Consider the following 26,076-nt stretch of genomic DNA (forward strand, 5'->3'; position numbering starts at 1 on the left):
ACACTGCCTGGCAGATTTTTTATTTAAACTTGCGGCGGTAAAATATGTTGTTTTGTAAGAGCAATAAGTTAATTACTAAGACGAGACACTTTGCACAATGGATGTTGCACGCGCTGGACAAAAAAAGCACAGCAGGGAGCCAGCCGCTTCGCGGCCAGAATAAGGCAAGCGATATGAACAAATTCTGTATTGAAGGTTTTATGCCGCTAGATTAGAGTAGATAGCTGTAAAGAACTAAACCGAACACATCACACTATTGATTTTTGTCCCCAATTAGAGGCGTATAGGGGTGCAAGAAAAAATTGTCAAATATTTTTCAATTATAAAGACAAGTTATAGGTTTGCTTCGCAGCCAAATTTATATTAAGACCACTGGCAATCAATCTTGTAAAAGTGCACCATGTCCAACCTATAACACGCAACTTCGGGCCACATCCGCTTTTGCCTGCTAAAGCACCGAAACTGGAAGCACAACATTGGGAGTATATGGACACTGACAAATAAGATCCGTTGAAAGAATATAGAATAACCAAGGAATAACACCCTGGTAAAGTATAGTGGAACTGCGCTATACCCTCCCTGGTATAATATAGTAGAACCGCGCTATAACCCCCTAGCAAAATATACAAAAACCGCACACCCTGTCTAGTTATTAAGTTTGTTAAGCTTGGTTTGGAAAAGTAAGTTGCCTAAAATTTTATTGCACAAATATGGCACATGTACCCCTTGGTGGTACGTAGCACCAAAGCATGGGGTACGACATGCATGTGGTGTGAAATTATGCGCTATATAAGTATATTTGAGAATAATGCGTAATTTACGAAAAGCAACAACAAACAAGCCGTGAATTGACTGACTGTTTGTGTGTTGTAAATATCGTTGAACTTACAAGACTGTTTTTAGTGTATGCATTTAACACGGAAGTTAAATAAACCAAGTTTAATTTCTCATATTACAATTTTATTTACTTCCGTCAACCATTGTAGTCAGGGGGTACGAAAAAATTTCATGAAAGCTCAAAAGGTACGAGCGCTCAAAAGGTTATAAACACTGCTCTAGTCTAAAAAAACGGGTCAAAATGTTTTTACCGAAATAATGTTTTTAATTTCTGCAGAAATTCAATCGAAATTTATGCATTTAAAAATGTACTATACGTTAAATATTGTTTAGATCTATAGGTTGAATTCGAAAGTTCATATTACTTAATTATGTTAGGCAATTTTAGAGAATTTGCTTTACGCAATTTTAACACAGTCTGCGTTGCTAAACGTTAGTCGAAGCGTTGAGATATTACCCGCACCCATGTTTTTTTGTTGTATACATTTTACGAGAATTGCTTACTGGTTGGTTAGCAGTGCTTCAGCGCGACTATTATTTACTAAATTGTCATTTAAAATGTGATATTATTTAGAATTACAAACAAGTTTATGATTGCTAAAAAACTGAACATTGATCAACCAGTCAAGCACAAGAAGCAACATGGCCGACACTTGCAACCAAAACCAAGTAAGTGTTTTAGCACAAACATAACACATCCTTTGTGGTTTTTGCTTTGTTATTACTGTGTATCTTTCTATATAACGCCGCCTAAGAGTGTTCTTTATCAAAGCAAAGTTTCCTCATCTCAATACACTTTGTAGCGCTTCCGATAAAAAATTGACACTAATTAAATTAGGCTAAATTACCAAACTCTAAAGTTTTGCTGCTTTTGTGTAGTTTTGCTATCCCTCCTGAAAAACATTGACGTTTTTTTTTCTTTTTGTAGAACGAAAATGCACCTCAGTTACCACCAGCAAACAACCAACCAATCAATATCGAACGTGCAAATTTTGGTGACGTTTACGGTCATCAAGGTCCCATACAAAATGTTTATGGTGACGTCCATGTGTATGGCCAGCAACCGGGATCTGAAGTGGCTTCCGACTTCTCATCTGACAAAGGTTGGTGAAATTTGAATAACACAGAACGGGGCAAACATTAAGGGGTGTTTTAGAATAATTAGCCAGGTGGTATTTTACATAATACTTTGTATTTAAAAAACAACAAAAAACGTTTGATACACATCGTTACATGAATAACTTTCTGTGCGATTAAACTATTTCGGCTATATCAAGTGTTTATGAAGCTTTCCGGGGATTCATTGCTTGCTATTACCACGAGTTAATAGATCATAATTACGCCAAATTTTCGGTGGCCTAAACTTAACGACCTGTCTTTGTTAATTGTTTCCTTAACCCTATACTATAGATATGACACAACCGTAATGCTGGGATAATTTAAAAAATGTACTTGTTTAGTTTGTTTCGCTATATTAAGCAATTAAATTATATTATAGCGATAAGTGCTGTTTATTCTGCAGATTTAATTAAAATGATCTTGTAGCAAATACTGATGTTTTTGCCTAACCGAATTTCGATAGAATAACATTTGAAAAAAGTAATTCTTCATCTACTCCTAAATAAATTGCTTTGTAAGGTGTGCAGTTTATGCTTAGATAATCAGTCCTTTTGAAGTTGGGCAATTTATGTAATCACTTTGTGCAAATTGGGTGTAAAATATAACACTTGATTTAAACGAGTGATTGTGTAACGCGAACGCTAAGGCCAGGCTAAGACCAGGCTCAGGCTAGGAAATACGGGTGGGTCGCAAACGATAGCACCCATGCCTTTTCACATCACACTGATAAACGCCAAAAAACGAGACTCGTGTTTGCTTCAAACAATTTTCGCAACAAACCAAGGAATGCTCTTGCGGAATAAAACAAAGTGTAAAACAAGGGGTCAGCAACCTTTTCCTTATCGCCGGCCAAAACTAAATCGAAAAGTAAAAAGGTCTCTGCGGACCGCACTAAATTTAAGCTGAGAGTTATGTTATAAAAAAGTGTAATTCTTAAGCATTTATAATAGAAAAACTGTAAATCAGGAGGACTTAGCATTTCTTTGGCAATTTTGCGATTTTTAGAAAAAGTTCGCGCGAAGAACAAAAAAAAGCGTCAGACCACATTCCGTTGTCCATGATGTTCCACGGTTGCAAATAGAAAGCTGTAACACCAATACTTACAGGAAATGTCATACATTTAAATGTTTATCTGTTTTTTCAATTTCTTTTTTTAAAGAGGACGGCGGGTCGGACCGGTTTTGCACTACTCGTAAAGTTATCATTATACGTAACTTTTTGGTTAGGCAATTTTTATACAGAGTATAGGCCTAAACCACTCTATAAGCCAGTGGTTCTCAACCTTTTATGCTTCGTGTCCCCCTTTGAAAGGATCTCAACCCTCGTGGCCCCTGCTTATAAAATACCTATCATTGTGTTTAACGTGTTTTCACTTGTTTTACTTCTCCACGTTAGTAACAAATACAGCCATTAAACGAATTACAACGAATAAATGCGCTTACTTACTTTCTAATAATATAAGCAGTTTACTTCAAATGTACTTAATTAGTAGTCATTGCGAAGTTAATCCTTAAGTTTTTAGTAGTCATTGCGAAGTTAATCCCAAAGTATTTGTTTGTTCAGCTCTGTTTTCGTTTTGAGTCAAGCAAATGTCATTACATACGTCAAGACAATTTATGGATTTCGTTTTAAGCACGCAATATCAGAAAATATAACTTAGCAAAGATACATCGTAGCGAACTTTGCGCATTTTACGATGGAATGCTTGTTTGCAACTTAACGCCCTTAAAGGTATATTTTTACGTATGCATTACACGTTAGTTGCTAACGCAACAGCATTTGACAGACCCTTAATGATAAGGGGAAGGTTATCGGCAAATAATTGGCCGCCCAAAAAACGGTTACGCCACATACATGACTGTACTTAAAGCAGTCGCACAGTAATTGTTTCGTCACGGCAATAGGCGACATTAAATGAAACTTTCCGCGATAAAACGAATAAATTATATCGATTCCAATTACCCGACATAAACGGCAGAAGTTTTGTAATACAATGACTTTACTAGAGAGTTATGCCCGTGTCCCCCAATTACCGCTCCGAGTCCCCCCAGGGGGGCCGAGGGCCACGGTTGAGCAACGCTGCTATAAGCCATTTAGTCATACTGAGCTTTCAGTCTATCGTTTGAGCACGGTTGTTCACTGATACCAAAAAATTTCGCTGTATAGGTGCGACAAAATGTCGGTTGCGTTACATAAATTTGATGCATACCGTTGCGATTCCCTGTTACACAACAATGTTGGCTGTTTTAATAGCGTGTAACCATCGACTTTACTGTTTTAAATGTGTATGGTGACGGGTAAAAAAGTTTATTTTTTTATTCAGCAGCATCTTGGCAAGAAAAGTCTCAGGAAGCAGCTGATAAGGTCATCGGAACTTTACCAAGCAACCCAGTTCCTCTTGACATCATACGGGATTCGCAAGTACCATTCGAGGAGTTCGGTTTAATAGGATTGAAACAACTAACAGGCGACCAGATCAACTCAACCATGCTTGAACTCAACCAGCTATTTACTGCTGCAAAACAAGAAGCCATAAAGAAAGCTAAAAGAAATAAATATAGCAATAAAGCAGCAAATGACGATTACGTCGAGAGACATGGCAATATGGTCGGTATGATTGGAATAGCTGGCATCGGCAAAACTACAGCCATTATACAGACACTTAGGAGGTTGAAGATAGACGAGGTTGCAGATGAAAGGGGACATTGGCTGTTTAAATACTTAAAGACTTTAAATCTTAATAAACCAATAGGTGTTCTGGAATTCCTGTCATCCAACCCCAACTGGAAACACACAAAGGAAATAGATGATCAAATACTGGAAAGGCTTTCCAAATCAAACAAGTTGTTTATCTTCCTGGATGGTTTGGACGAACCTAGGTTCAAGGATCTTGATTTGGATGCTCCAGTGATCGGATTGTACGATCGCGCAACGCCAGTTGTCATTCTCCTAAACCTACTGCGTGGCGACATTCTTGCCAATGCTCACAAGCTGCTCACTTCACGACCGGGAGCTTTTCTCAAGCTACATCCAAGTTGCAAGCCCCACTTTGTAGTGAAGGTAATCGGCTTCAACGAAAGCTCTCAAGATTTGTATTTACAACAAATTTGCCAAGAGAAAGAAGATTATGAGAAGGTCACGAAGTCACTTGGACAAAACCCAGCAGCCAAAGCTTTGTGCTTTCTTCCAATATTTGCTAAAACCGTCGCACCTTACATCATAAAGCATGGTACTAAAGATGGCACTTTTACGCTCACAGATGTGTTTGTGGCTTTTGTGGCTGATTGCATTCGCTCGCCTAAGTTTAAGGATCACCCAAGAACTTTGCGCAAACTCTCTGACCTGGCATTACACGGAATGCTCAATGACAAGATCACATTCGACGAAAAAGACTTTAAAGAAGTCGGACTTGATGCTGAAGGAATGGAGGACTTTCTCAACATGCAGGTTTTCTCCAGCGACCTCAATCTTCGTATACTCGAAGGGGATAAATTATTCTTTTTTATTCATCTTCTATGGCAAGAATTTTGTACATCACTCAAGCTGTTGTTCGATACAGACCAGGCTACATTTTCTGGGCTGCTACAAAGCATGGAAAGTAATACGTGGGAAATGGTTCTTCAGTTTCTATTCGGGTTGCTAAACACGCAACTCCACCGTAAACTAATGCCTATTTTTAAAATCTCTTCCACCGATGTTGCTAGCAAAAAGGGTTTGCTGAAAGGTCTGATTGATTCGCTTGGATCTCAACTTTTATCAAGCTATGCCGAAAGCTTTAACTCCAAATTGTTTAAGCTTTGCAGTTTGGCACAGGAGTCAAACGATGAAGAAATCACCGAGAAAGTGGCCGATTCCCTCCCTGGAGAGCTTCATATAGACTTTGGAACGATCCTTCCCAGTGATGTGTCAAGTGTCTGTCACGTGCTTCAAGCAACTCAAAGGGAGCTGGTCATCGGAATAGGGGTTTCATGCGGCCCAGTCATATTTACCGGCAATGGTTTAGAAATGTTGATGGAGACCATGGCTAAAACCAAACACAAGGTTTGTGAAGTTTTACGATTCCTTGTCGTTTTATACACTATATAAAATTAATGTAACATTCCTGGGAGGTTTTGTACACAATTTAGGGTATAACATTCATGTAGACGCGCGTTATCTAATATCGTGAGCTTTTAAACGCGACTCGCAAAATTTCGTGAAACCTGACGCGCGTTAAATGTTGATTGAATCGAGTACACCACCCTAATACACCACCACATGTCAACATCCCTTCGCAATAATATATTTTTTTGTTATCTGTTGTTTTTCCTTTAGTTTCATTCAGTAATCTAGAGTCTCTAGACTAGTAATTTTGCAATGACTCAAGACCAAGTCAAGTTGTATTTAAAAAATAGCACGTCAATTCAACGTCCTTGCCACTGAGTAGACCAGTGGTTCTCAAACTTTTAAGCTTGTGGCACACTAAAAAATTAAAATATTTCGCGGCACACTTTTAACAGAACAACAACAAATAACAAGTTTCGCATAAAGACGCTCGGTTCTCATCAAACAAAGAGAAGAACGCCGTTGTCATTAAATATCTTACACGAAAACACAACACAGCAGCGGGAAACGCAACAAAGATGTCAAATTTATTCACAAAGTGATTTTATGACATAATTTAACGTTGTTATTCCAAAACAAAAACATCGCAAATACTTGTCCCCCAGGTGGCTGAGATTACGATGGTTGGAATAAGGATTAATATTAACCCACGTGCTTTGTAGGCTACAACTTTGTTGCGTGAAAAATCTGCGATTATCTAGTAAATAACGCAAAATGTGCTTTACTTTTTTAATTTTATCTACTAATTTTTTTGCATTTCACTTTCTGGTATAACTGCGGGTATAACACTCCTCATTCGCGGGACATATTGTCATTTAATTAATGCACATTACTTCGGGCTGTTATACTCCGCAAACCCCGACGCCTTCGTAGTCACTGTCTCCCCTAAAACGTTAAACGCTTCCACCCACTTTTGGGTTTTTTAGCAACTGGAAAATTTTAAATTATCCAGATTTTAATACTTAATGGATAATACTAACTGGAAACATTTTAACGCGAGTTTCGTTTTAATTAGGGGATAATTAACGTACAAATAAAAAAGCAAAGTTTTAAACAAAACACTGTTCAAGCAAGCGAATGTGTGGTTTAATAAACCGCAGTTTGAGTTTTGGAACTGTCCGCAAATAACAAAGTGCGTACTCTACAGCTGAGTAAATAGAAATTTTAGTAAAATTGTTTTAGGCACACAAATATATAGCATTTTTAACTTAACGTACGAGTTTAAAATAAAACGTTATATTGGCTTTGTATTTTTCTTTACCGACTTTGCTTATACTTTTTAAAGCACATTATTGACTAATGTGTAGTCGATAATGGCGGGTCGGCGCATAAGTTTGAGAACACCTCATTTATCTGCATGTGACAGAGCTCAGTACAACATTATTATCTTGTTGTTATTTTGTAGATGGATGAAGTAAGTGTGGGAACAACTGGATCACGTGATTTCACTGCCTTGTCCACCTGCATTCATAAGATAAACCATCTGTGGGTGAAAAATACAGGCGATCTATCCGGTTTCGAGGTTCTTACTGAAGCAATTGGACGCAGAGAAACACCTGTAAGTTATCTTTCGTGCAACAATTGAAATTTACATGGTTTTGTTATTGTCGCAACTATATTTAGCCTAATTGTTAAGTCTATTGACTTTTACAATAATTTTTTCCTTTGTCATTCAGAAAACACAATGATTTGTGTCCAAAAATTTTGCGAACCAATTAAAGATGCAGACACATTTACAAACTAAAAAAATAATAAAAAAAACAAACATATTTATCGAGTAGAATCTAAGTTCAACTTACCACTTTTCCGGTTTACGATAATTTTGACCTCTCTCTGCATTTTTCTGTTTAAATATGTTTTATCATTAAGTTTAAAATTTCCGTTAACTTAACAAACTTCATTTTGCGTAGATGGAAAAATTGTTAGTGGACAACTTGGGGTTACTTGAGTTGCGTTGCCTGGCAACAAGTCTACACAACATCACCCGGCTGAGGTTGTTGCGCTGCAACACTACTGGGTCAAATCTGCAACCTCTAACTGACGTCATCTCAAACAGAAATCATCCTGTATGTTCATTGTTCGTATTAGAGGTTATGAGTAAAACAGCATAAACCGCACATGCATGGGCGGGCGTCAGGGGGGATAAGTAGTGGCAATCGGGATTATTTCCACCGATTTCTGGATTTTTTTGTTTGTAACCAAGACAATTTCGACAGCGGATTTTACTTGAGTGCAAACTGACCACAATAGACGCACTATCATTAATATAGTATTCGACTGAAGCGTATTGGGTTCGTAGGGGAGCTGTAAGAAGGCTGCTGACCCTGTAGACGAGGGCCGACGGCTGCCTAAGTCTCTTACAAATTCTTAATCCGACTCCAAAGGAGCAGGCCGCTAGAATACCTGTCCTTAACTTCTTGTACTCTAAGCAAAGACAATCCACTCAGTAGATAGTTGCTTTTCGAGTATATTCACAAATCTCAGAAATACAGCAAAAACAGAGCGGTGATTCAGGCCGCTATTAGTAAGACGAGTATAGAAGAATGAATGCGAAACGATCAAAGCGCACGATTCGGCGTTAGGTCACGCGTTAGTGAACAACGGTCACGTGTTTAGTGACGTAAAAGTAGGCTAAATGCTACATCGACAGTGGCTTATTTTCAGACATATACCTTGAATTACCTGAAGCGATGGGTGCTGACTAATTTCAGAATTTCATTATTAAAAAATAATGCAAATTACTCGCAACAATTCTTTTACTCGGAAATATTAATTTTGCGACTCAGACACAACAGTTTCTAATAATTTTAACTGCTTGTCATTGTAGATGGAATCTTTGGGACTGTATGAGAGCAAGGTGGATTCACGTGGTGTAAGTTGCCTGGCAACAGGTGTACATAACATATACCAGTTGGAATTGGGGTATTGCGAAATCGCTGGTCCCGATCTGGAACCTCTAACTGGCGCCATTTCACGAATGGATCGACCTGTAAGTGTGTGTTGTTCTAATAAAGATTGGGACGAATATTTAAATAACATCGAAGGTGGATAAACAACGCAACACCATTGTGTGCAAATGGCTAGCTGTGTCTGGGTCTACAAAATATTTTGTGGGAAAAGGTAACAATTTTTACACTTCTACCAAACCCAAGTTCATTCACTAACCACAAAACAGCCCTGGTCAAGTTGTATTTGTCCTTATAACACAGCTTTTTGGTTGACCTGTTCAATTTTTTTTTAATTGAACGACATATATCAATGTTTAAAATATCTTAAACTTTTGCGTAAAACAATGTTTCTGGAAGGTATTAGTAATATTCAGTAAAACATGATCCCCTTAACTTTCGTTTTAAAATAATAACATTTTTCGGTTAATGATGTAATAACAGTTTTCGGTTAATTGTCTATATTTTCAATCGGTGTTGAGTTGTTTGTGTATTGCGTGATCGTGCGCATAGTTTATCGTACACAATTGTTGAAATAACAATGCGCCTAGTTTAGTTATACACATAATAGTTAAGACGGGGTTTCCGTTTCTTAAACTGGAGTCCATGGACCCCTTTGGGGTCCGTAAACAACTTTTAGGGCGTCCGTGAACGCCTAATTGAAACATTAGTGTATATTTAAGAAGCCACAAATATTTTAAAGAACAGATTAATTAAAAATAAAATGGTTTTGCAATGTATTTAATCTCCATTTTATTTTTACATATTTGGACCGAAATCGGCAGAATTATGAAGTTTATTTGTATTGTGACGTTAAGTGATGACGTCGTTTTAGATTTTTTCCCTACCGTGGTCCACGCAAGGCCAAAAAAAATTTTAGGGGTCCGCGGTAAAAAAGTTTAAGAACCCCTGAGTTAAGGTAACTGAATGCTTATAATAGTTTAATCGGGGGTTGGCAAACTTTTAAGCTCGAATCAAGTTTCGCGTAGAGTGAATTAACGTCCGGATGTGTTCTGCCATGTTAAAGTACGCGGAGAAATCTGTTGTGGTAGCTTGAGTTTGTAAAAACGTGGCACAAATAGAGGAAGGGCCGAAGGGGTCCCAAGGCCAAGGTCCCTCAAAGTTTTGCCAAACTGTAATCTGTAAATAATTTTTTTGCTCTCCTTAAACGAAAATTTGCGTTAGACTGGAATTCAGCTGCTTCTTTGAGCTTTACTTTGCTCGAGAAAACACGTGTTTTAAGCTCAACTGTTTGATAACGTCATGTTATGACAAAATGGTCATACAACTGTAGTATGCGGCTGTGAAATTAGTTTTTCGTTTGCTTGTTGCGGCCCTTGTACCAGGGACTGGTTTAAACTCATTTTCCTTGTACAATTACGCTGTGCACATAAAGTTTTGCGTTTTTGGATTTGGCATGGTAAACGAGTTGCTTTGTAAAAAAATAAAAAGGCTGGATAGTTATTTATGCGAGAGTTAAGCGGTTCATTTAACACTTCAAGTTAGTTTAAAAGAAATGTTGACACAGCTCTTATATTTTAAAAATTGTTTACTGCCTTAACCTTTCTTTCCATTAAGGTAAGCTGTCTCAAATTTATTTTTTCTTTCACACTTAATATTTTTAAAAAACTTCTGAAACTGCAGTTAAGGCGACGGTCAATCTTGCACAATCAAAAAATAAAAAATTAATTAGGTTCGAGTTACCGCGGTTCTATATTCGTAGATGATGTGTGTATTTATAGAGTAGGCCATAGGTCTACTCAACTATTGTTAGCAAAGGTCCAGTTACAAAAGTTTAAAATTTGCTTAGGTCCGTTATATCTCTCATGAAATAACAGTCATACAAAATGTAATACGGTATAATTTACATTATGTCCTTCGCTTCAACTGAGAATTCCGTAATGTCCGTTACTATAGAAAGGGGTTTACAATGAACAGCAGCAATAGTTTAGCAAGAAAAAAAACGTCAAATCGCAAAAGTGTAAGACAGATAAGGTCGGGATTCAACACCGAAAAGGTCCGCCAGTTGAACAGCCCTGGAGTAGGCAAATCTACTAATTAACCGTTTTTTTATTGTAACAGTTGGAAAACCTGGACCTAGGTGGCAACAATCTGATTTCACATGGTTTCAGTTGCCTGGCAGCAAGTGTACACAATATTAACCAGCTGGATTTAAGTGATTGCGAAATCGCTGGTTCGGATCTGCAACCTCTAACTGACGCCATATCACGAATGAATAGACCTGTAAGTGTGTTGCATTGCATTAAGATTTGGCAACTGAACCTCTGTCTGATGTACCACAAAAGATTTTCCCGTAAATGGAATTTTTATTTCACCATTACTAAGTAATTACTGGAAGGGGCAAATGCAAGATGTGGGGCCATGAAATATTTCAGATGTGATGTCACAATGTAATTCGTGACTATTTTTTATTAGGACGGTAAAGCACCAGCGTGAAAAATGCCTCTGTCTAGTTTAACTTGTCCAGACTTTCATTTTCGAGGGTGCATTAAGACGCACGGCGCCTATGGATAAACGGTTGTGCGCTAACACTTACTAGAAACATTTTTCATTCGTGAACTTCACTAATTATGAGCTAAAACTAACTGTCATTGCATGCCAAATGGCATAGCCTACTGTCGGCTCGCTTCTAAATTTATTGTACATTCGACAAATCATAACTTTAAACAGAATTTTAGAATGCGTACGCAAAACAAACGCATTAAATAACAAATATAGATGCTCGCTTCACCTCTGATTACTGGCCTCTAAAATGGCCTGGGCTGGGTGTATTTATTCTGATAGCACTTCTTCTCGATGGACGATTATTAACTGAACATCCTTTATGTTTGGGTTTCTTATGAAAATAATTTACCAACCAAGTAATTCAATTACGATTATTACTTTGTAACTTTCCTTTGAAGTCATTGCACCCCGAAAAGTTCCCTCATAGCTTTTCGCAAACAATATTTATGAAATTTGGTAACGACATTTAGTGTTTTTTTTTCATTTCACAGCGCTGATCTTGCATAGATCAGTTTTTAAGGTCACTGTCCTGGTATGGCCGAGCTTAGTAGTACTATAATTTAATTTATTTGCCCAAAATTGATAAAAAAACCTTTTATGGTAACACTGCAATATTAACTTTTTTAGTTATGCAATTTCTGTTTAAGCCAGTTCAATTCGTATAACTTTCGTCAATCACAGAGTGGATAGATAAGAAATATAAACAGATTTTGACGGGAGGGTTTACGTTAAAATACAAACACCCGGTTATTACGAATGGTATTTTTTGCCTGGTGTAAGTTGCGAATGTGCATTGTTTAAATCGCCACAACCTTAAATCCTGTATGCAGTCAGACACCTGCGTGTATCTTGGATTATGTTGTGCCTATGTAGATGAAAAAGTTGAACCTGAACGGCAACTTCTTGGGATTGCAAGGACTCGCTTTACTCCGAACTTGTGTCAACAATGTACTAGAGCTGGAGTTGTATAGATGTGACATCAGTGAAGCTGATGTGGATGCTTTGTGCAAGGTAGGCACCAGGAACGTGAGAATATGTTGCTGGTGCAACTTTGCGACACTGGTGACGTCATTATTTAAACGTGTAACTGTAACGTCATGCTTCCCATTGCCACGAATGTACAACTTTAGTTAAAGAAATAATTAGCGCCAGCTTTATAGTAGTTGGCGTTCAGGCGAATAAGTTGTGAACTTGGGCGCTTGGAGGTCCAACCTCGCTTGTTTCTCGCTGAGATCAAGTTTGCTTCGATCTGTCCAGACCCGACTGAACTAAGAAGCAGAACTAAAATCAGGAAGAGTAAAACACAAAGCCTTTTTCATTACACTATAATCAAAGTTGTGGATTTAATTCACTCAGGTAGATGAAAAAGCAGACACTGTCCTATTTGATCACATGTAAGTGAAATGTCTAATGTTAATTTTCGATATCGACTCTGTTGAGCACCAACCACCAGTGAGTCCACTGCTCAGTTTAGGCTTAAGTATATATTCTATCCTGAAAACTAAACCTTTCATTTTGCAATCAACGTACCAAGTCAAGGGCTATATTATGGGCCTAACTTGAATAAATTAATGGATGGAAAACTAAAAAATGTGTTTTAGTCAAGAAATGTGTAGCACAATAACGCCCTCCAGCGGTCCATGTACCCCAGTTCGTTTGAAAAAAGCCGTTAACAAATTTGCCGACGCTATCTATGCTGGCTGCTAATTCACAACCAATATACTGTTTATAGTTTACGGATAATATAGAAAATTAAAAAACTCAAATGCAGCAATTAACCTTGTCAAATATTCAATCAACCACCCCTAACAATATGTGTTACGGTATACGTGTTTAACAACCAGTAAATCTGAACTATTAAATTTAAGCGTAACAAAAATTTAAGCTTTTAACAAAACCAGAAAACAAACGGTGAAAAATGGTTTAAAATTGCTTTACAACGAAACGGCCACGACGTTCACCTAATAAACTGATCTTTAAATTTACCCAACAGCACTGTCTTAGAGTTTCCTCAGTGTTGATCCTATTGATCCTTGTGTAAAACCCTATTTTGGTTATGGGGAAAGGTATAATATATAAGGCTGTTGAGTCGGAGTCGGAAACGGGACTCTATATGACGTCGATTAATTTGTATCGGGAATCGACTTAATTTTTTCAGGTAGGGTGGAAAACCGGTTGTTCTGAACCAGGGGTGGCCAACACGTGGCCCGCGGGCCACAAATAGAAAGAATTTTTGTGTGGCATTGGGGTGAGACCACGACAGTCTTGAAGTGCGATATCAAAAGCTGATAGCTGGATTATATAACAGTTTGCCGACTTTGCCTATAAAAAAAAAAAAAAAAAAAAAATTAACGCGTATATCAGGGGTTCTTAAACTTTTTTTTACCGCGGACCCCCAAACATTTTTTTTGCTTTGCATGGACCCCGATAGACAAGAAATGCTCCAAAATGACGTCATAAATTGACGTCACAATACAAATAGACTTCATGGCTCTGTTATTTCGGTCCGAAAAATGTGAAAGTTAAATGGAGTCTAACTATACATTCATTGCAAAACCGTTTAATTTTGAATTAAAGTGTTTTCTTTTAAAAATTAATTACTTTAAGTATACACTAGTTCTTTAATTAGACCTGCATGGACCCCCTAATATCAGTTCACGGACCCCCAAGGGGTCCATGGACCCAGTTTAAGAACCCCTGGCGTATATGATGCAGAAATCGTACAAACTGTTTTGTAAATCCATACAGCAACCATCAATTCAGGATTCAACTGTTTATTCATTGTTGTGTCATAAAATATACTAATCATAATTTAACACCTTGAGCCTGTTGCTGCTTCAGTACAACGCAGTCGAGTAGTAACTAGCGAATGTAAGCTTAGCTTGCCATTGAACAATTCTTTGCGATTTTAAAAGGTTTTATAGCATGAGTAAAAAGTTGCGCTGCCCTCTTACTCAGCGGTAACTGACAAATTGGCCCGCGACAGCAAATAGGTTCGTCACCCCTGTTTTAAACCGACTCCGCAGTACTGGAATAAGGTGTTGGATGATGTACTCGCACAAAGTACGTTTGGTAATTTTATTGCGTTTGTTTTACAGCAATCAGCCCGGAGAAGGCGGAGACGCCAGAAATGCCTTCTGCTATGAGGAGCAGAGGTCGAAATTAGTAAATCAAGGGTTCATAGCAACAGAAGAAACGCCCAGCAGTTTCGACTATAGCAAAAAAAGCTTAACTTTAAATTGGCTATAGACAGGGTTACCATCTGCTGAGACCAAAAAATAAGAACGCTACTCCAAAAAAATAAGCACGCGACTAAAGACTATGGGCAGATCCAGGATTCCGCGGGTGAAATCCAAGCTTTCAGGAAAAACGTTATAAAATAAAAACTTTAAAAACAGCTATTTTTGTATGCGCAAAACGTAGCCTAATGGCGCGAAAAAATGCGTTTATTTGGTTGAAATTGGCAAGTTAATCACCCTTATTTAATGAAACCGTAGTCAATTTTTTTGCGTCAGAGCGCGCCTGTACAAGTGTACACCTTTTAAACCAGGGGTCGGCAACCTTTTTTCTGGTCGCGGTCCAAATCAAACTCAGTAAGTTCCCAACGGGCCTTAATAGATTTCCTTTATCATAAAAGATGGAATGCGTCATGGATTAAGGTGAATAAACTTTAATTTTAGAGAGTTTCATGCTACAAATAATTTCCATTTCGATATAGCTACCATGCGCACGTCGCCTTTGGTCTGAGAAGCCTTTTCAAGGCCGCCAATATACCCAAGGGCAAGGCAAATACGACTCGCGCGAATCGCGAAAATTTTTTGCATTTTTCTATTTAACATAGTTAAAAATATGAGGCATGGCCGATTGGTCGTGTCCACTGTCCAGCTTGTAAAACAGGTCGCGAACCGGACGATTTTCTCTGGCGGACCGGATCTGGCCCGCGGGCCGTAGTTTGCCGACCCCTGTTTTAAACCGTGGTGTATGGCAGTATAAAAGGTCTGAAGCTGACACTGCTTGTTAGTTTAGTTTAGTTCACTTGGCGGAGTTTGGCTTGTAATGAAATTATTTATTGAATGATTTACTGTAATGCTTCTACCAATTTTTTTTGTAGTAACATTTTGTTTTCCATAGCCTATGGGCTGATTTTACAATCACAATATCAGCAATGATCGTAGCTCTTTTTCTTTCGACTTCTTTTGACATTATAAAATTCATTTTCATGTTTATCACAAAAAAGTGCTTATGCTGACTCATTCTCTCAATAACATTTTGTCTTTACTGACACAAAAAAGCCGAAAGTTTACTTGATTGCTAAAGAAAGCTACCACACTTCTATAGGCTACATTCCCAATGTAATTTTTAGATTTAGAATAAACAATCGCAATCCATTGTTATTGCGTAATTTAATGCATTGTTGTAATAATATGGGTTAAAGCAGTGGTCGGCAACCGCCGGTCCGTGAGGAGTTCGTTACCGGTCCGTAGCAAGGTTTCCAGATTAAAATTTTGATTGAAACCAAAATCGTACCTAAAAGCCGGAAAAAGGCTCGGAAAAGTAAAAAATGATTGAAAGTATATTTGTATCCAAATCACATTAACTTTCGTTTAAATATACTCTATGGTTAATTGGTATATGAAAAATCACAATTAGTTTCAAGCACTTGTGAGGGGCAAAACAAACCAGTGTCCTGTGGCCTAAAGAGCACTTTCACAACATCCTAAAATGCGTTTTTTTGATTGTAAAATCTAACTCCTCATATGTAGAATATATCGAAAAACGGCCCAAATATCATGTTGTTTTATCCTTAACCGTGCGATAGAATCAAATCATGCAAACAACGTGCCACAATAAAATTATCATTTTTATGTTCAGGCAGGAAAGTTTTTAAAAACAACGTATTCATTTTAATTAGTTTATTGAAAAAAGTTGTAATAAATTTCCTTTACTGAGCATTTGATGTTTTTTTAAGGCCGGTCCGCGAAAAAATTTTAGTTTTAAAACGGCCGCAGTGCAAAAAAGGTTGCCGACCCCTAGGTTAAAGAACTTGGTAAATATAATTAAATGAAATCTCTCACTCCTAAGTCGATATTAAAAGAATTGATAAAAAATTATTTTAAAAACTAAAATAAGACAAACTAACCACACAAATCTAAAACAAGCACGTTTCTTAGAAATAAGCACATTTGTGTTTTCTAAGACACTGCACCCAAAATAAGCACAAATCTTGGAAATAAGCACGGTATGGTAACCCTGGCTATAGAAGAAAAAGGCACAAAGCAAAGAGTAATGTTTCATGCAAACACAGCACTAAACCCCATGCATCCTTTGCATATTTTTACGTTTTCGTATTTTCGTACAACACTAGCAACAGAGTTTACTTTTCAACCTTTCTGGCAATTCATCTTCGCTTTCAACAACCATATCATGCACGAACGCAAGCAACATAATCTCGTAGGTTTATTACCTATTTTTTTGATATAACTGGACGGTAACAAATGTTCAGTAACCTGGTAATGCTGGACTGTTCCTTTATTCGTGCTCTTCTAACCATCCTTTATATCAGGGTGGTCAAAGAATTCCAGCATGTGAGGCCACAATGTGATTTGCGTTTTTGTCGTGGGCCACACGCAGTATGCTCCAGAGTAATAGTTGTTTTTTTCCTTCGATTTATCAGACTATATTAGCTTTTGTTGGATGATTTTGATATGTTCTAGATATGGGTAGTAAGCAGACTTGGACAACTAGATTTATTTTAGCTTTTTAAAATTAGATTAGAATTAAAATTAGAGCATTTTAGTTTTTCCAAATTAGATTAGAATTAGAATTAGATCGTTTTGAGTTTTTTCAAATTAGATTAGAATTAGAATTACCGAATTCCTAAAAAATCAAATTTCAACTAGAATTTCAACTAGAAACACATTTAGTTTTTACAACCAATTTAATTTAATCACAATTTTTCTTATAAGAACGTGAATGGTAAATATGTGTGTGGTAATTTGTATGCCTTTTTATGCTGTAAAAATTACATACAAGTCGTTCCAACCAGAAAATTTGAATTGAAATTCTGTGTTTGAACTGAGAGACTAAAAATGCCGTTGGACAAAGTAGAATTTTTGGTAAAATCCAAATTAGATTAGAATTAGAATTAGAGCATTCACGGAATTCAAAAATTAGATTAGAATTAGAACTAGCCGCATTTTGCTCTAATTCAATGAATTAGAAAACTAGAATTATCTAGTTGTCCAAGTCTGGTAGTAAGCCAACACAATTCAACAATTTTCCAAAGATAACGATGTGGCGCCGAGCCACAATTGGTTCGCGTGCCTTGGTTTCAACCACAACGCGTTGAACGGTGCTTCTCAAACAGTTTTGCCAAGAGTATTTCTAAAGCGTGGGGTGCAGTTTTCGTAATTTCTTTTTTTTTATGCTTTATCGCTTTTATCGTTTTTCTTCACTTGAATTTTAACACTGATGATGGCATGAGGTATTGCTGAAACGTCTGTAAACTGCGAAATGTCCGTTTTATCGATTATTATGGCTTTAGTAGTTTTATTGAAATTACTAAAAAAAACGTGTATTGTGTTCCAAAATTGTGTATTTGAGCTTCGGCTACTGTTTATAGTAGCTAGTAATGCACGATCACCAGGATCAGAGCTCATACCCAATACCAAGTTGCCTTCGCAGTTTTGCTATTATTTTATATGAAAATAGAATATTGTTTGTCTAACACAGGAGTCGAAACCTATGGCTCGCGAGCCATTTTGTGACGCCATATGGCTCTTTTGATGAAAGAATCTTGCTTGTAGAAAAATCTAAGCTATCATTTCTTAGCATGATCTCAAATAAAACTGCACGTGGCAGCGACCGCTTTTCTAACTTTATTTTTCCTTTTTTAACACAAATTTTCGGCGCTTCGCGCGAATTGTATTTGTTTTTCGAGACTGCTATTCCGTTTGAAGGAATTTTTGATATCCAAAAGGCCCAATTCTTTCAACGAAACTCCGTGCTAAAAGCTGTGCAAACTTAGCTAATTCATTTTTTTGTGCGTAAAATGTTCTCTGTCGTTTAAATGGGAACAAAATAAACGGCCATGCTCAATTTACTATTTTTTGCTAACCTATAACTATGTCAAAATACATGGAAATACAACCAAGAATATTGGGCTTATATGGCTCCCTTAGCTAAAAAGGTTCCCGACCCCTGGTCTAAAACAACTACAGCGATAAAGCAACTAGGTTGGATTTATTACTTAATTATACGCTTGGTAGTTTTCATTTTATTAATTTTTGTTTATATCACAAAATTATTGACGTCATTTGATATCGGATCAAATAAAATACAAATAAAAACAAATACACGATAAAGAATTGAAAACTACGACATGCCCAAACGAAAATCTCCTCATTAAGGATGTCGAAAGAGGATAAAGATTTTTTGTTGTGTTTTTTGACGAGAGAATTTCTTGTATTTTTCAATCGTCGTAGCCCGAAAAATATAATTCGAGTAATTTTTGTTCGTTCCTAACCCTCCAAAAAACTAATTTGGGCATTTTTGCATGTAGCCTACGTAGCTTCAAAATAAAATAATTTGGACGTGTTTTTATTAATACGTAGTTCAAATTTGAATAAAATAATACTAACTTTTCTTATTTTTTTTAAACTCAAAATATTTCTTGCAAAAAATGCGCTTCGCGGGAAACACTGTCAGACCTTTTACTTATACTGGATGAGCAGCCCTAAATTGGGGTTAAAATGTCAAAAAGTAAGTTAGCAGGAGAACAAAAATTTCGCGATAAAAACGCGCTAACGTGTTTGGTATTTAGGCTATTAAAATAGAGAAGAGTTGGGAGTAAAAACTCGTAAAAAGACAATACTTTTTTCGGTACGAACGCCATTCAGGCAATTCTTCTTTTACCGAAACGTCGTTCATACAATAATTATATTGCTGGAATACAGTTCAAGACCGTTTCAACTTAAAACAGTTTCCATTTATCTACAATCCAATTCAATCAAAGTGAAAGATAATAAAATAAAGATGTGTAACGTTCGTTTTTAAACGGACCGAATTTTTACTTGAATGCCATTGGATGAGGATATAGTGGCCCCTGGTGAAATATTTGGAGCATCACAATCTATATCCTGATAGATTTCGAATCTTCTTAATATCTGTCCAATAACAACTCGCATTTGGTGCATAGCAAACTGCTGACCGATGCAATTTCTGTGAGAAAAATGTATAGTGTAAGGCTAAAACTTAAAGTATAAAACTTAATCGTTACCCTTTACAGCACAGCAGTGTTGGCAATTAGTTTCACATCACGGGGCATCTGTAGACCTCTAAAGACTTGAGGCGCAGCTATCAACAAACTCTAGATTTTTGTTGGCCAATATTTAGCTTATAATGCTTGCAAATTTGTATTTTAAAGGCCCTTCATCTATAATTTTTGTGGGCGAATAAGCTAACCAAGAGAGAATATAAAAGATGGCAAATTAGCATATTTAGAATGCTTTCCCCTTGCATGCGGCGCACCTTACCAAAAAGAAATACTACTAAAAAACCTAAACAAACAAAAAAAGAATCCTTTTGAAAGCTAAGCATTTTTTTATGAAATATTTGTCTATGGCCAAATCTTGAGCGTAAAATGGGTTTTAATAAAGTTTGTGTAACGCATTCGCTGTCACGCCATAATACAATTGTCGTTTTGACGTTGTAAGTTGATTTCGAGTTAGTGTCTTAAACATGAATCAGTACTTTTCTGTTAAACTATATCATAAACGTTAAGCAACTGATAAATGTTTCGTTCACCTTGCGCCAGCCGAGAACGGTATAAATGCAAACGATGATCTGTCGGCGGAGCGTTTACTGCTAAATCGTTCAGGATCAAAAACCTGAAAACAAAGAGTATAAAATCACACCCGGAATCCAATTGTAACACAGTCCGCTTGAAGCGTAAAATTTCTAACACATGTTCTCATAAAGACGCTTCAACGCCCCGAATTATCCTAACTTGGGCGCTACAAGCGTCTAAAACAAATCGAACCGGGTGACAATAGAACAGTTATGGTTAGTAGACCCATTGTCGAAAACCAATACAACGTCGTCTGTTAGAACTATAAAACGCCTACAAAAGTTTTAATAAGTCATCAATGCGAAGTGCGATTACTAAATTGCAATCCAAAACTTTGTACAAAGTGCATTGAAATTATTTACATGAAATTCAAATGACAGTTTAAAGTTTACAATCCATATATTTTCACTATTTTTGTCGAAAGGCATTTTATTTCTTGTAAAATATTTTACAAACGAAAGTCGCTAATAGGCCTACTTTTTTCATTAAGTGCCACAGAAAAAAAATACAAATTTTATAAAACTATTAAAACAAATTAAAAATACATATCTGTTGCACGTTAAAACCTCGAAGCGGTTCAGTGAGTCGGATTCAACAGGTAAAGTAATATAGAGAAAAAAGATTTACATACATAAAATTGCTTTATAGTTTTTTAATGCGAAACAAGTTAAATGTTAACTTGCGTTATTTGTAGATACTGTTGGCTTCTACGGCTTTGACATAACATTTTTCATGCTTTGCCCTGTCCGTACCGCCTTAAGCAGTATATGTGCCATTGAGTCCCGAACTTACGTCGGGATTTTTCCAAACATGCGGGTTGTGGTGCAGGGCGAAGATATTTATGGACACATGCTGACCAGCTTCTAGAAAAATCTTCTTGTTGGCATTAAAGCGATGCGAGAGAGTAAGTGGATCGGTAAGCTGTCTCGAAATGAGGTGGATCACCGGCATTATTCGCAGACTCTCTTTAATGCACTGGGTCAGGAAGACCAGTTTGGGCATGTCGTTCCTTGCACAAATCATATTTTAAATTATTAAATTTTGCGTAAGTTTAAAAAGACCTTACAGCATAGTAAAAAAATGTATAATGGGTGAACATTAACAGTTGGCACACCCTTACGATTCGATGTCTGGTTTATTTCCTAGAACTTCGTTAAGCTCACTTCGGCACTTATCCTGTATTTCAGGGTGAACGGAAAGATAGTATAAGGTCCATGCCATACCTGCGAAGGAAACTTGGTTTACAGTTAGCCTTTTTACAGAGAAGGGACATCAACAAATTGTAAACCCTAAAATTAAAATTATTGTGGCCCAAGGTGATGGCAATGTTGGACGCACTGATCAAATGTAGTGCAGCTCGCAGGTTGAATCAACATGATTGCATGTTGCCCTCATATAGTAATTTGAGTTTGAGATACAGTACTTGGTATATAGATTTGCATATGATTTGTTTACAAAACAATCTACCTAATTATTTACGTTGCGAACACCGGTATATTAGGAAAAATATATCTGTAGAGTCATTTTATTTATTTTTATAACGTTAAAGTAATGGTAAAAAGGACAAACGGGTTAGTTTTTTTAACACAAAAGATTTTGTAACACAAAACAATATTGTAGTTAATTAAAAAAACACTGTCGATGCTGTTTTGTTGGAAAGATGCATCACTTTGGGGCATTTAGTTCTGTTCAAATACATAGTTTATTTTACATTTTGTTATTACACTGAATCTAATACCTCAGTGGGCTTTAAAGGACAATTTTGTGTTTTTTTGAATTTTAAAATTTAACAAGTTATTTGTTCCAACTTCTCCTTACCATTTGCGACTGTTTCCTGACCAGCGCTAAAAAATGTCACAACTTCGTCCAACACTTCGTCATTTGTCAGTTCTGCGCCATGCCGGTCCTAATAAAATGCATTGCAATAACTGTCAAGCACAACCAGTAACATTTACAAACAAAATTGTTTCAACTAAGAAAAATTTTAAAATTTGTTTTCCCACCATTACCTACTGAAGTAACAATAACAATCTTAATAAATCTCCTTATTTCCAGTTATTAGCCATGTGGAACTTCGTTGATTTACTTATATAAAACGAATTGAGGATACAATGTAAATCAAATAGTTTATTTACTTCTGTTTGTAGCAATATATCAAGGAAATCAACTCGATATTCTTTTCTTTTCTTAAAGGAAAATATTTGCCCCGATGATCTGTCTTTAATGAGAGTGGACTGGGTTTCCTGTTGGTTTTCAGCGTTTAGTTGGAGTCTTCTTTCATTAATTATCTGAAAGAGTAAAATAATTCTTCTCATTAGATCATTAGATTTGTAATATTTATACATATTTTGCACGTATATTTACTCTGCCATCATATAATCTTATTGTGAGCTTTTAAAAGTAAAAAAAAAAAAAGTAAAAAATCCTTAAATTCCTAGTAAAAGGTGTCTGCTAGACAAAACGTTAAAGGTAGGTTCTGACTCTATATAGTAATGACTGTTAATATGGAATCGGATCAGATACCGGACGCCAAGTGGTATCGGTAATTGTCCAAACAAATCTAATACAGTAAATAAAAAGATGCTTTTAACATTATAGAGGAAAGTAGCAAACTAAATGTTTATAAAAAGTTTTGCCTTCGCAGTTGAGTGACGGCAATAAATTAAAATAAAGCAAATAGTCTCCTTTTTATTGGAACGTTTAACCATTTTAGCAAATGCCCTTCGTTAGTATTCTATGCATGAATTAAATACCGATTTGGCTTTTCCATGGATTGTGTTGATAACGTTGCGAAACCTTTTCCCATTTATTGAATGCCAGTACAAGAAATCACTCCACATCCAGATTGTTCTTATTCGTTCCATTATCAGGGTAGAAGCAGACTTTAAGGAGTCGATGTAAACATCGTTGTCCCTGTAAAACATAAAAAAATGTTTAGGATGTCATTATAGCGACAAAAGTGTCAAATAAAATTAATACAGCCTATACCCCATATCGTCGGTGGATTTTTGTGACATCACACATTGCATCATGTTGGTAAACGAAGTTTCATAGGTGAGCTTGCTGATATCGTATACATTGCTTTGATCGGCAGCTTTCGTACATCGCTTAACCACAGTATCGCAGTTGTCGTTGAAGACTTGAATGTGTCTTAAACACAAAATACAATAGTCATATACAGTTTTTACAAAAATTAGGAATGTTTTATAGTGGCCATAACATATCCTAACATATACAAACTGTTGCTACCAGCATAGTAACACAAATCAAAAAACAGCTCCTCTGGTAAATCCTCTGATAATACAGACGTGATGCTCTCGGCATGCTATAAGCACTAAAGCGAATTGTTTTCTTATCGTTTCGTTGAAGCGTTTTTTTCTGTTTTTTTCCTTCTTATGTTTTCCATTTGTTGTACGAGGGTTCAGTGTCATTCACCCTGACGAAGGCGACTTGAATAGGTTGCCGAAACGTTGGTTAACAATTACAATTACCAGAGGAGATGTTTTTTTATTTGTATATCCGAACATTGTGTAAATAAATGAACATTATGCAACAGAGGACCATATTATCACAACCTAAATTTACTGTTTGCTTAAAGGCTGAAAATAACTTATTTATATTAAAACGTAGGAATATGTTTTGAACTCATTTTGACAAGGCGATAAGAATCTGTGAAATCAAATTCCGAACCAACTGACTATACTTTACAACAGTTTGTGGTAGAGTTTAGTTTTTGCTGTAATCAGCCACAAAACACATGACTTGCGCAATGATAGTTTTGAGTTACGTAGACATGAACATATAACGAATGTACAATCCTAAAGCCCAAAAAGTATAAAGACTTACGCTTTTAACACGTCAAAGTAAAATATCGGAGTTAGCAAGCGGCGATGACGTCGCCAGACGTCATTCTCTGACGTAACAAGTCCGTCACGAAGCAGTGGACCCATATACTTTTTGTAGAGGTGGGTTTTTTTTGGAGCTGTTTTTGCATACGATGTTTCAGTTCATAACTATTTAGGAGACCATGCAAAAATGGTCAATGCAAAAACGAAACGAAAGGCTTTAAAACAAGCACCACATGTATTTTGTGTAATGAGTTCAGTGCTATTTATGAAAAAGTCGAAGCTTTGTTATTTTCGACATTTTACTTTTTTGATGTACGAATTTCAGGATAAACATTTTGTTACGTTAACTTTTTACTGTTTCGCTTGATCAACTTTTCCAAAAATCCGCGACTACCAAGCTTTTACGTTTAAATAATATACATAAGTTGACAACCTGACGACGACAAAACGGTCTTGACTACGTCTGGGTGATAGACGTGGATACTGAAGAAGAACGGTCCGATCCAGCATGCACACATTGCAGGTAGCTCGCTACATCGCTTTACTGTGTTAAGGAGGCCCCAGTACTTGATAAGTGGATACTGAAACAGATAATTATTTAAAAGTTGATTTTACGTACAAAAGCATTGTTATTCGTAGTAATAAGAGTAAAGAAATTGTTTTATGGAAAACACGTAAGGCTTATATACGCATGTAAGTTTCATGTGATGATGCATTGATGACAAAACATTGTTGTTATTAACAAATATAAGTATACATTTTACGTATAGTTTCCAACATATTGTGAAAGTTTCAGCTCGTAAGTAGACCTGTTATCCTTTCCCTTTCATGTGCTGACATAACTAGCCAAGCGCGAAGTTGTTAAACAAGGAATGTTTGTTTGTCGTCTAAAAATAGGCTGCAGACTTGAAATATTTAAAATGGGAGTGCTTAATCATGCAAATTCAAAACACTATAGCAGTACATAGTAACAAAATACCTTAACAATATCTCCGTAAAACCAGTGCAAGTCTTTGCACTGTCCAATTTCTTTTCCTAAGCGTCTATTCTTTACGTGGCGTATTGCTGCAGGTGCTAGTTGCTTCAATGCAAAGAGTGCTATCACAACCAGTGTAACATACGCGGACAAAGGAACAAATAAATATTGCAAACTATTCGACGAAACCACAGATCCTGCAAACTCCTTCATCGTATTTAATGTGGATCTCCTTTCGAAAAGTGTACGGCATTTGAAATCGCCCTGATTGCAAACAAATGTTGACCTCAGCTCCTGAAAAGTGAAAAAAGATTTCTGTAAAAATCTGTCCTTTTGAATTCTTGAATATAAATGAAAGATAAATATTAATAGAAACTGTGGTCCTAATTTTTTTTAACCTATGTACCAGCAGTTATAAGGCGTGTATGATTAATATTGGTAGCGTACCGCTGTGGCCTAAATATATGGTCTACCTACCACAGTTGAATACCCACTATAAACAAGTTTAATAAATGTAGGCTATAGTAAAAATTAAGCCACTTTACAAATTACAAATCACACAAACTAAAGGCTATTGGCTTGAATTTCGGCTTTTATCCTAAGCTCTGGCTGTTCATTACATATCGGTTATTTCCTAACGCCTCTTTGTTTGTCATGTGGCGTTCCACAAGGTTCCATTTTTGGGCCTTTGTTGTTTTTATCGTATATAAATGATTTACCCAATGCCTCAAACTTAAACACGAGGCTCTTTGCTGATGATACTTGCCTTTGGATGTCCAATAAATCACTTCAATTGTTAGAATTGCAGGTAAACGAAGAAGTTATTAAAATTGAAATGTGGTTGCAGGCAAACAAGTTATCCTTAAATTATTC

The 26,076-nt window shown here is 36.5% G+C and overlaps 2 protein-coding genes across 7 annotated transcripts; one reads left to right on the forward strand and one right to left on the reverse strand.

The window, feature by feature from the left end:
* The first annotated feature begins 1,409 nt into the window (after window positions 1-1,409).
* Window positions 1,410-19,829, forward strand: LOC146140771 (NACHT, LRR and PYD domains-containing protein 12-like). Of its 5 annotated transcripts, XM_083393057.1 has the most exons (9): window positions 1,410-1,506; window positions 1,766-1,940; window positions 4,280-5,997; window positions 7,466-7,618; window positions 7,971-8,126; window positions 8,888-9,049; window positions 11,088-11,249; window positions 12,405-12,542; window positions 14,630-19,826. In XM_083393057.1, exons 1-9 carry the CDS (start codon window positions 1,480-1,482, stop codon window positions 14,675-14,677), a joined length of 2,739 nt encoding a protein of 912 aa, XP_083249183.1. In that variant the 5' UTR covers window positions 1,410-1,479; the 3' UTR covers window positions 14,678-19,826. The 5 variants fall into 5 exon arrangements, with proteins under 5 accessions (XP_083249183.1, XP_083249182.1, XP_083249181.1 ...); XM_083393056.1 differs by having other exon boundaries at window positions 4,283-5,997; window positions 12,405-19,829; XM_083393055.1 differs by having other exon boundaries at window positions 12,405-19,828.
* On the reverse strand, window positions 18,761-26,076 carry LOC146140772 (cytochrome P450 4A12A-like). Of its 2 annotated transcripts, XM_083393060.1 has the most exons (12): window positions 25,970-26,076; window positions 25,207-25,497; window positions 24,661-24,808; window positions 24,226-24,361; window positions 23,368-23,529; window positions 23,133-23,292; window positions 22,515-22,667; window positions 22,198-22,285; window positions 21,500-21,602; window positions 21,172-21,388; window positions 20,337-20,419; window positions 18,761-19,751 (listed from the first exon to the last, which is right to left on the reverse strand). In XM_083393060.1, the coding sequence occupies exons 2-12, from the start codon at window positions 25,414-25,416 to the stop codon at window positions 19,583-19,585; spliced, it is 1,629 nt and encodes a 542-aa protein (XP_083249186.1). In that variant the 5' UTR covers window positions 25,417-25,497; window positions 25,970-26,076; the 3' UTR covers window positions 18,761-19,582. The 2 variants fall into 2 exon arrangements, with proteins under 2 accessions (XP_083249186.1, XP_083249187.1); XM_083393061.1 differs by lacking the exons at window positions 24,226-24,361; window positions 25,970-26,076 and having other exon boundaries at window positions 25,207-25,342.

Source organism: Ascidiella aspersa, chromosome 6 (assembly GCF_963924565.1).
Source record: "Ascidiella aspersa chromosome 6, kaAscAspe10.2, whole genome shotgun sequence".
Taxonomy (NCBI): domain Eukaryota; kingdom Metazoa; phylum Chordata; class Ascidiacea; order Phlebobranchia; family Ascidiidae; genus Ascidiella; species Ascidiella aspersa.